The 11,872-nt window shown below is 34.9% G+C and overlaps 1 protein-coding gene across 3 annotated transcripts in view; it reads right to left on the bottom strand.

Annotated features, from left to right (window-relative positions):
- Nucleotides 1-11,872, bottom strand: part of Wdr7 (WD repeat domain 7) — a 438,292-nt gene that overhangs the window by 169,790 nt on the left and 256,630 nt on the right. For all 3 annotated transcript variants that reach the window (XM_004623683.2, XM_004623684.2, XM_023715190.1), the window contains one exon: nucleotides 11,389-11,610. In XM_004623683.2, the coding sequence (XP_004623740.1) occupies nucleotides 11,389-11,610 (222 nt within the window). The remainder of the gene's footprint in view (nucleotides 1-11,388; nucleotides 11,611-11,872) is intronic.

Here is an 11,872-nt window from a genome sequence, read left to right as displayed (position 1 = left end):
AAAAAAAAAAAAAAAAGACAGAGAAAGCCACAGTACAGCAGGCTTGAATAGGAAAATCAAGAATATTTACTACTATTGAGTTTTCGAAAGATGTATAATTTCTAATTTCTGGAGTTTGTTTAGCTTTTAAAGAGCTTGCAATGCTACTGGAAAGTTCTTTATGCAGATACAATGCAATGCTGAACTCCATCATTTAAAAGCATACACACAAATCAGTTCTGCTGTGCTTGAGTTAGTATTAAGGGTCCAGGTAGCCCATGAGCCATTTCTATGGAGCAATTGCAGAACATAATTATTAAACCAATGATACAAGGAAAAAGCTTATCCATTGTGTTCATACAAACATTCATGTCCTCTACTAGACCTAGGCTCTGATAGTGCCCAGCTCAATTGGGAAGCACTGAGAAGGCCATCAGCATGATTAGACTACACTGAGCAAGAATGGAGACATGAAACAAATGCATGTCCCCAACTATTCAACAGAGTCTTGAAAATTGTATTTTCTAAGGATGTGGCAGGAAATTTACAAATAAGTTCACAAAATGTTTCTATTCACTCTTTACTAAAAGGTTTTCTAGGAGAACCATCAAAAGTTCTGCAGCGTTTAAAAAGGGTATATTAAATTTCATATAAAATTGTTTGACTTTGAAATATAAGTGTTTTAATTAGAGAGATACAGGATCACACATATATTAACATACACAATATGAAGAAACCATTGTACAGAGCTCTCCGAAAACTTCAGACTAAGGTAATTTTAAGACTAGAAATAGGAAATATCCTGTTCAGGAAAAAGAAAGCTATAACTGGCAATACAACATAAAAGCTTATGTCATTAAATCTGCCACTTAGGCAGCCCAATTACAAGGAATCAAGAGAGCTGAAAATTAAACTAAAATTAACAACTCATCAAGGTAGCTAGCATATACATCAGATAGTTGGTAAGAAGAATTTTATATCAGTGATGCATAATATTCTAGGTTTTAAAAAATCATCATAAAGCCTTTGTACTACACATAGATTTGTATAAGGATGTAGTTCACAGACTGTCATGGACGCTATATTTAGATACTGAAATATTCTTATCAAAGTCAATCTCAAAACCATTTAGTATAAATTAAATCACCAGAAAGGATAACTAACAAATTTTGAAAATGATTTACAGCATTTAATATAAATTAAATCACCAGAAAGGATAACTAGCAAATTTTGAAAATGATTTACAGCAGAGGTTGGCAACTGTATTGTTGTTTTTGTATCTTTTAGTCGGACAAAATATTTTTTTATTTTGCAGACTATACAACCTCTATATCAACTGTTCATTGCTAACTTTGTACAGTGAATCAGCAACAGACAATACAAGTAGCTGTGGCTGTGTTCCAATAAAACTTTATTTGCACACACAGTGCAAAAATTATGTTTGTTCCTCAACATGGTTTGCTGATCTGTGGCCTACAAGAGAACTACATTCAACATAATACAAGTCTCTGAGCCTGGAGCTGTGTAGAAAATAAGCTGTGTAGAAGCAATTGTTGCTGATACAAGGTGAGCTGATATAAGGTACATATAAGCAGGGACTAGTAAGAAAATGCTTTAAAGACACTGAGCTTTAAACATTTCCCATAGCTGCAGACTTTTGAACCCTGTAAAGGCAGACAGAACAAACTGGTACAAAGCAATCAAAATACAAAAGGCAAGTTCAAGTGGCACCAGTAAATACTAGCACTCTATAGTTAGAATAATAATACATCACATTAATAATTTCACAGGACTCTATAATTTTCAGTGGAAGTGACCTTAGAAATAACCTTGTCGAATGTACTTATTTTATGGAAGATAAACCTGAAGCCTATCTAATGTAGTGAATTAACAAAAAAATGAGTGCAAATTAAAGTTATTTTTGGAGAACAAGTATATGATTACATCAAGACAGGTCTATAATGCACGTGTCACAATGCAGTTAAAAATGATAAAGCTGTTATGCACCATGAATTATTTACAAGTAAAAACAAGATGAGTCAAAAATTCCATTTGATTTTAGCTTAGTAGGTTGACGTGGTTAAAATGAGAAACAAGACAATAAATATCTAGAAATTCATCCAAATGCAAGTAAATAATTAAAAATAATAGTGTTTTACTTAACCTGTGTATAACAATGTAGACAAAAATAAATTTTTACATAAACACTCTGGCAACTAAAGTGCTTTACCACAAATAGTGAGGATCAGTATGCTTTAGAGAAAGGAAAATCATGTGCTCTGGAGGGAAATGCATCTGGATTCAAATCTCTTAAAAGACAGATAATCTTTAGGAAGTCAGTTAATTTTAGAAGTACCAGTTCACTCATTTACAAAATACTGATAAGAAAAACCTATGTCCTTTGGAAGATTTTTTTTCAAGTCGTACCAACGCATTTTTAAAGGGCCGCTTCCTTCCCTTATTTTTCTACAAACATTTCTAAGAATAAGAACTAACAATTATAAAGTTAATTGTCAAGCACCTTTTTTAACTGCTTTACATACACTGCATGTGAAATGGTTACTTAATCATCAAACTAACTCTGTGAGGTAAATGCCAGTATTATTCCTATTTTCTTGTTCAGGAAACTAAGTCAAAAAGTAGTTAAGTACTAAGCAGTATTAAGACTCAGACCCAAGCAACCTGGTTCCAGAAAAATGAAGCTGCAAGAAAAAGCCTGAGCTACATAAAGGATGGGCATTGAAAGTGCTGTACATGTCACTTATTCATTCTGATTAGTTCCCATTATCACTTCCCCTTGAAAACATTAACAAAAAAGTACAATTTGTGCATTAAGGTAGTGTAAGGAACCAGGCTACTCACTTTAAAAAAACTATAAGGATCCCCATCATCTACTGTTTCTGTGTTCTGGCTACATATCAAAATTACATATGAAGCTTTCAAATTAACACAGGTGAGCCTCACTCCTGCTTTCTGAACAGGAACTCCATGCTGCACATGATCTAAGTGCCTCGACTTGGGAATGTAACTGTAAGACAAGTCCCGCAGCATTTGGAAAGGTAAAACTATAAGACAGGGATGACGTTGAAGAGCATGGAGCATCCCAGTGCACTGAAGACCAGAAAGATCAAGTGACAGTGGACTTAAGACATCCAATTACTTCCCACAGCCAGGAAAGCCAGGTTGGAAATGTGAGGAAAAACAGGCAAAACGCAATCTCTACGGTCACATCAGCACTTTACTGCCACAAAGTAGTCTATGACAAAGCAAAATCAAGCACACTATAACACCAATAAAAAACTTAACTATGAGTTCACAGAATTAAAATGTTCTTCAGAGCCATGTTTAGTGGCACATGTCTGAAATCCCAGCACCCAAGAGGCTGAGGCAGGAGGATCACTGTGAGTTGGAGACCAGCCTGAGCTACAAAGTGAGTTCAAGGCCAGCCTGAACTGCATAGTGAGACTCTATCTCTCTCTCTCTCTCTATCTATATATCTATCTATCTATATTCTTTTTTAAATAAATATTCTTTAGGTAACATCTCCCTTTGCCTCCATGTTTCTGTTTGGTTTTTGGGGTTTTCTTGTTTTTGTTTTTGGTGGAACCAGGGATTGAACTCAGGCCCTTGCACTTGCCAGGCAAGCACTTATTCTATTGAGCCATCTCCCTGGCCCCCGTTTGGTGGTATTATAGCTGAACCAATAAAATGCAACACTACATTACTTTGAAAAACTTATAATAACAGATAAGCAATTACTTAGACAAACTTTTAGCGGCTCTTTTCCATTTTTATTTTAATGACGCTGTTCTGAGAATTTAGTGGAATGTGTGGTGCCTTCTCCCATAACAAAAACACAAATAGAAATGTGGCATGTTGTACACAGTAAGATCGTATAGAGCCTAGCATTATACTATTTCTAAAGACTGAGTGTGGAAAACATTCATTTTCTCATGAAAGTCATTTCCAAAGTACAGAGAGGTAGAATTTGTGTATATTTTTATCTCTACAGCAATACATCACTTTATAGCTCTCCAGGCTCAACAGTTTTTACCCATATGATCTTCAAAAACCAAAAATAAACCTATAACTTCAAACTTATTCTCTGCACAAAAAAGGTTTAATCCAACTTAACAAATGTGCAGTGAGCATACTTGGTATTAATAGGCAAAGCTTCAACCTCCCCTTGTGGTGCATGGGAACAGATAGTACTTATCTGATGGGTCTAAGAGATGAACGAAGATAGCACATATCCAGCGCACAGTAAATATCTGTCACGATACATGCTCACTAGCCAGTTATCATGAATGTACCTCAGACTCTGCTCAGGATAAAAATATGTCATGGTAACAAGAGATACGTATGGAAAAGAATAAAAAGCGTGTTCAATATATGGTGGTCCTTTCCTCTCTCCATCTCTGTTATGCCAAAAGGGGAGCAAGGGTACACACACAGTGGTTATAAGCCACAGTGGAAGCTGGACAGGCTTTCCACCCTGCCCCCCACATTATGACTTGAAAGACTCATTTCTCTCACAGTCTTGGTGGTGTCAGCTGCTGATAAGTCTCAGCCGAGTCCATCTGTGGGCTTGGCACTAAGATGAAGAAAGCTGTCTCATCTGAAGCCATAGCCCCCTCTCAGAGAACCCCTACTCTAATGACAGACTGACATGGAGATATCAAAGTTGAGGCCTGAGACTCAATTTGTTCCCCAAGGTCAGCTGAGGCTTTGTATGCAACTGAAACACAGTCAACTTCTACCCTGTCCAATTCTTCTTTCACTTCCCTCAAGCTATTGATCCTGGCAATACTCTGGCACACAAATCTGTCTCAGAGTCTGCTGCCTAGGGAAATGACTTATGATACTTGCCCAAAGTCAAAAAGCTAATGAGAGATCAAAATGGAATTTACTACAGACATGCCAGCATAATTCTACAATTATAAAATGAGCAGAAGAGACAAAATGAACAAATGAGCCAAAGATTCTACAAGGCAATACTATAAATAGTATTTTAAAAATTCTAATAATGCCTCATTTGTGGATTAGAAAAAAATGAAATAAGATCTCTACTTAATAAATTCCTTTGCAATGAAACAACAGAATACACCCACCCCTACACTGACATAAAATCAAGGAGATGAAGAAAATGAACTTCCTGGGATACTTTGTATTCCACTTCTGGTTGCACCAAAAGGGATTTCAAAACAGGTCCCATCATTTATTTTATACCAGAGGATACTGCAACCCACAGAGCTTGCTTACCCAATAATACAGAATAACAAAGTAGCCTAGTCTAGATCTCTTACTAATTTTGTTTTTAATATATGCAAAGCATGTTTCAAAAAACTCATCTAGTTCAACTATAAGCAAAAAAAAGTATTACAAAACTGAGTGACTTTTGAATTATGCATCAATGCTACCCTTTCCTCCCACCAATGTGAATAATTTGGTTTGACTATAAGAGTTGTCACATCAGTGGTTTTGTGAGCAAGGTTAGAGCTCACTATCTACTCCTCTAACTATATTAACAATTAGAGTTCATCAAACATTGTATCTTAATGGCCTTATCTCAAAATGAAGGTAATAATTGTTGGCACATTCAATAACATCTCATAAAGAGTAAATATTTAATGGTAGCATACAAACAAATATGGTAAAATATATATAGCAGCTTCTGGCAGGTTAGCATTAATATATTAATAGTAGGTTAATATTATAAGTGATTCATTGAACTAAATGTAGAGCCACTAAAACACAGAAATACTTAGCTAACTGACCATTTCCAGTGAGGAAAACAAGATTTAAACTGCTAAATTTAAACTTAATAAGATCCAATTGAAAAAGGAAGGGTTTTAAAAACCCCTGTGGTAGGCACATGTACTACCAATAAACTAAAAACCTTGAATAGAAATAGGGTAATAGGTAGAAGTTAAAAGAAAATCCATAATTAACTTTAAAATACATAACATAGGGTAAGCACAAAAAAGCAGAAATACAGCAAGATGACTTACAGCATTTTAAGTCAGTTAGAACACATACTATATTATTCATTTTAGTATACAATTCCTTGTTGGCTAGAAACGTCTCTGAATTTCTGTATCTTTTCTTTCAATGAATAATAAAAAAATATAGTTTGCTGAAAAGCTTTACCTTCTTCCCTTCCCATATTTAGTCAATTATTTAAAAAATCTCAGTCTTGGTTGAAAAACACTTACATATTCCAATAATATTCTGTAATTTTTGTTTACACTTGCTTGCGGAAGTTAAGGAGTGACAGCACAAAAGTTGCTCTCCAAGCAAATGCTCTGGGACTCCTTAACACGCTGTGCAGCTCCCTGCCTTTTAACAAACCCAAAGGATAGAACTACTGCTTTTCAACTGTTTTAATTCCCAAGAGTTCTTTGGAAAAAATCTATCTTTCTATTCTGCAATAGTATTTTAAATCCCTTTTTCTCTCCTTTCCTCTTTTTCTAGTTATGAAATATTATATTTAAAATCATGCAAAAGCAAATTCATGAAAATCAGAGTTTTGTTTAAAGAAAAACCGTGGGTAGAAAAGTAATAACAGTAGTAGTCTAGATACCTAGGATAATGTGGCATAAATTTACCTAACAACCAGCTCAGGTGAAATCAATCAGTAAGTCATTAACTTGCAATGCTTCTATATTTATATAAACATATATACTGGAGTATGGGAAAATTATAAAGGGAATAATACTTATGTTCATTTTCCTTTCAGGAAAATATATGCCACAAGGATTACTGTTGAAAAATTACATAAAAATATGTTGGGCAGAATCAAGAGTTTTCTGGCCAGAGATATAGCTCAGAGGCAAGAGGGCCTGCCTGGCAAGTGCAAGGTCCTGAGTTCAATTTCTGCCACCAAAACAAAACAAAAAAGACAGAATCAGTATCTTCAGCATAGGTAACCCCTGAAAGCATCTTAAGACTTTTGAAGGAATAGTGTTTAGAAGCACAAATATTTTTTAAGGCCCAAGTACTTTAAAGGAACTGACTTTATTTATTTATTTATTTATTTATTTATTTATTTTTGGCTGAACTGGGGATTGAACTCAGGTCCTTGTGCTTGCCAGGCAAGTGCTTATTCTACTGAGCTGTCTCCCCAGCCCCAGGAACTGACTTTAGGATGCTAACTTTATTTTATTTTTTTAACGTTTTTAAAATATTAATTTTATTGAGAAATAAATAGCAGTGAGACAGTTTCAAAACAGGTTAGTAGGACAGTTACAATAATTAATACATTGCATATTGTTGTCTTCATAGTAGTTATTCATAGTATAAGATATAGACATCATAGCTTGTCTAAACACTATTAGTTCAAACTTTCTTCTCATTGAACTAAGATAAAGTAGCTGTATGAGTATGCTATTTTGTATACACAGCTATATATATATATATATATATACACACACATATACATATATATATATATTTCACTACAAAATTGTCCTTCATTTATATCCCCCTTTATTGTTTACGTTTGTCAGAGGGGGGTATTCCATTGTCATTCATATATTTTTTATAACAAAAATATTTTTATTTTATATATAACATTTTCTTTTCTTTTCTAACATTTTTTTCCATAATTTTATTGAGAGACAAATAGCAATGAGACAGTTTCAAATCAAATTGGTAGGACAGTTTCAATAATTAACACATTGCATACAGTCTTCCTAGGGGTTATTTGCTATGCAAGATGCAGACATGATCCTATTTACAAACACAACTACGACAAATCCCTCTATTCATTAAGAGAATGTAACTATATATCTATCCTAACTTTTTCCCATAATTTTATTGATAAACAAACAGCAATGAGACAGTTTCAAATTGTAGGACAGATTCAATAATTAACACATTGCATACCTTCTTCCTAGTGGTTAATTGCTGTACAAGATGCGGACATGATATCCTAACACCATAGAACAAATCACTCTATTCATTAAGAGAATGTAACTATATATCCTAACCACTTTGAATACACAGATACAAAATGGACATTCATCTGTATCCCCTTTTTTGGTTAAGTTCCATTATTTGAATATTATAGGTGTGTAAACTCAGCAAAATATTTCAAAAGAGTCCAGTAGCCCATAATAGTATTGGGTCTTCCGCTTGACTGGCAATGTCAGAAATTGTTGACCTGAGTCCCCCACAGCTCAACATAACAGCATGGCTTTACTTCTTATATTTCGTTTTTATACTTTTCTGCTGGAGGATGCTAACTTTATAAATGATTTCCTTCCCTGAAACTGTGATGGGAGAAATTCTCTCCAAGGAAAAAAGTAAAATGATATAAGAACTGACTTAAAAAAAAATTGTTCAGATATTTTAAGATCAAAAAAAGGAAATCAAATAATTTAAGTGCTATATTTACTACAATAAATAGAATAGTTTTAATTTTTAAACATCAACATTCATAATATCCACAAAACTAGAATTTTTTTGCAGGGGGCAGTGGAACTGAGGACTGAACCCAAATCAGCTCCTCACTCTGAGCTATAGTACTCTAGTCCACTTTCAATTTGAAATATTAAAACACAGTCTAAGAAATTAAATTGCCTAAGTTTGAACTTGTGATCTTCCACCTCAGCCACCCAGAATGCTGAGACTATAGGAGTGCATAATGCTTAGCTTAACTTTTGCAAACATATAAGCTAACAATTAAAAAGTTTGAATTATCAACATAAGAACGTACAAAGGGGCTGGGGAGATGGCTCAGTAGAATAAGTGCTTGCCTGGCAAGTGCAAGGATCTGAGTTCAATCCCTGGTTCCACCAAAAAAAAAAAAAAAAAAAAAAAAAAAAAAAAAAGAATGCGCAAGATTACGTACTGCTTGACAATCATTAGGAAATTAACAAGCAAAATATCTGAAAGCCACCAGACTAAATCATATAAAAGTCTAATTAATCTCTAATTTTCTAATACCAAGATTTTAAGTAAGGAATTATTTCATATATGTTAAGTCTTGGGTTGTTTGGGGAGACACAGTAAATATAATTAAAGAGACCTCTGTAGAGACAGAAAGATTTGCTCAGGGATTTATAAATCAAAAGCAGAGAACTTCAAAACTTCAAGAAAGGGCCAGGGAGCTAGCTCAGTAGAATAAGCACTTGCCTGGCAAGCACAGCGTCCTGAGTTCAATCCCCGGTACCGCCACCCCCCCAAAAAAACAAAAACAAAAACTTCAAGAAAAGGCACACAGGATAGAATTGAGAAGTGGCGGCCAGTAGTACACAGGACATCACTGCCATTGGGAAAGTGACATGCTTAAGTGGAGAAGGGAAAGGACGCAGGTTTTCAGGTCACAAGACACTTGAGCTCATGGTCAGGTCTTTTTTGACTTTTTAACCCGAGCAGATGAAGTCTTAAGTTTATTTTGGAAATCAAATGCGAAAATACGAAGTGTTTCTTTCTTTCTTTTTTTTTTTTTAATTACAGTGTTAATAGTGCATCTTAGCCATTAAGCCTTCTTTCACTAACAGCCATTGAACAGTGACAGTCTGCATAATGGTCAAAAGCATGAGCTCTGAAATCAACAAATTAGACTGAAACAAAAACTATTTCCTGAGAGGTAAGATGTCAGGTTAACCAAACTTCGGTGTCCCACATGTATATTATTCACATGGAGATACTGTAATAGAGATACCCATGTTACAGGCTTATTAGGAAGACTGAGTTAAAGAATGTAAAGAAAGACAGAGCCCCAAATAGTTGGCTTTTGTTTGTCATGGGTTATTAACACTCTCCTATTCTCAATGTCAAACAGAAATCAGGAAATTGTCACTTGTGTGAAAATATCACAACAAAACTCATTATTATGTATAATCAAAGTGCAATTAATAAAAATTTTAAAAGCAATTATCTCTGATAAGAATTTGTTGAATTCGGAGTCTTTTTTAAAAAACTACAGATTGGGTAGCTAAGTCTATAGAAGGAACTGTATAATAAAATTCACAAACATAGTTCCTCAATTTTATAGTAAAGTATGAGTCTAGTAAAGTTCTCTAAGCTATCTTTCTCCCTTGTTTAAAGGCCCCAAGCCCAAAGAATACACTGCATTTTCTTCTACAAAGACTATCTTGTGATGTAATAAGTAGGATTATATTTGGTCCTTAAAGTTAACATAATGCATTAGAAATGATTTTTCAACAGTATAGAGACACTTTGGCCACACCTCAAAACTCACCAAGGAGTACCAACAGACATTCCAAAATATGCTAACTTGTTAGGCACATAGCATGCATAAAACTGAGAGCAGCTATGTGGCATAAGCTTTGTTCTGATTGTAACAGCTCAGTAATTTAAAAACCATTACTGGAATTATAAAAAATTACAGAAATAACTCATAATTCAGCATTCATACTCTTTTCTTTGGTGATCCACCCCATACCTAGCTTTTTAAACCACATTCAGAACAAGTTACTTTGTAATTGTTATGGTTGTCTCTAGGTGTCCCCCCAAAGCCTCATGCAGTTATGGGTCAGACTTCCAGGTTTGTGATTAACTCATGATCCAAAGGGATTATGGGTCTGAGTACTGCTGAGACTATGGCTGTGAGTGCTACACCCAGTGTGAGGTGGCCTGAATGTAATGTAAGGGAGGCAGAAAGACAGACTTTCTCTCTGTTACCACTGCTACTCTTCCCATGTGCTCTTGCTGGTTAGTTGTTTTCTGCTGCCAGGAACTGCTGCCCTCTGCCATGTATACCAGCTAACTATGAACTGAAACCTCCAGCAACTGTGAACTAAATAAACCTTTTCCTCCTTCATTTTGGGTGTTGGGTATTTGTCCAGCAACAAGGGAAGAGTAGCTGAAAGACAGTAATTCAGATATTATTTTAGAAATTAAAAGTTTTAACTTAAAGATAGCTTTCACAAATTTTGACAAGACTCTTGACCAAAAGTGCAAAAAAGACGAAGTTCAGAACTACATTATCTTATAAAAAGCATGTAACAAGACGGCATGGTGGCGCACACCTGTGATCCCAGTGCTTGGGAGACTGGAAATAGAACAATCACTATGAGTTCGATGTATGTAGTGAGACCCTGTACTAAACACATTTAAAAAAAGTATATAACAGACTATGTTTTAACTTTTCAAAAGAAGTCCAAGCAACTATAAAGAGAAATGCATCACACAGACTCTACTGCTTTCTCTTTTCTCCAGCATCTGGATGAGCTGGAAAAACTCAGGCTATATTTAGTATTCTGAAATTTTGTTGACAAATATGTATTTAAAAGCAACAGATTCTAGGGCCAGGGAGATACCTCAGTGGCATAAGTACCTGTCTGGCAAGCAGAAGGTTCTGAGTTCAATCCCCCATACTGCAATAAATTAATAAATAAATAAAAGCAATAGATCCACAGTGGGAATCTGAAAACTTACAAGTATGTCTGGCCAGGGAGTAGTTGGATCCTCCACTAGTCAAACCAAATCCTTCAGGAATTTGACTAGAACTTCGCGGTCTGGTTAACAGTTTAGGAGGTTCAATTTCTGCCCCAAATTCAGCTCCAATCACTCCCAGTAAAACAATAGCAGTAGCTTGCTTCCGTCTTTCCTCATAAGATGTGGAAATTTTTTTCATTTGTGGAACACTGGATAAGCAACCTAAAAAATCAAGCCATAGAAATAGGAGTTAAAAGAGTATCAATAAAAAAAAGCCATCAAGAAAACATTCTAGATTATGCATTTAGGAAAGAACATTATTTTCAATAAGTGGCGCTAGGACAACTCCATGTGAACAAAAAGAACTATTTGAGTCTAAGAAACAAATGATGGGAGATTATGCAAAAAGGATTGAGGGTTGTTACTCTTACAGTTTCTTAGTTTCTATATATCATATTTTTTTTTCAGGATAGTTCAGGAAATT

The sequence above is a fragment of the Octodon degus genome, unplaced genomic scaffold, assembly GCF_000260255.1.
Source record: "Octodon degus isolate 3935 unplaced genomic scaffold, OctDeg1.0 scaffold00003, whole genome shotgun sequence".
NCBI lineage: Eukaryota > Metazoa > Chordata > Mammalia > Rodentia > Octodontidae > Octodon > Octodon degus.
The sequence above is the reverse complement of the archived record's forward strand: the minus strand, read 5'-3'. Positions and strand labels throughout refer to the sequence as shown.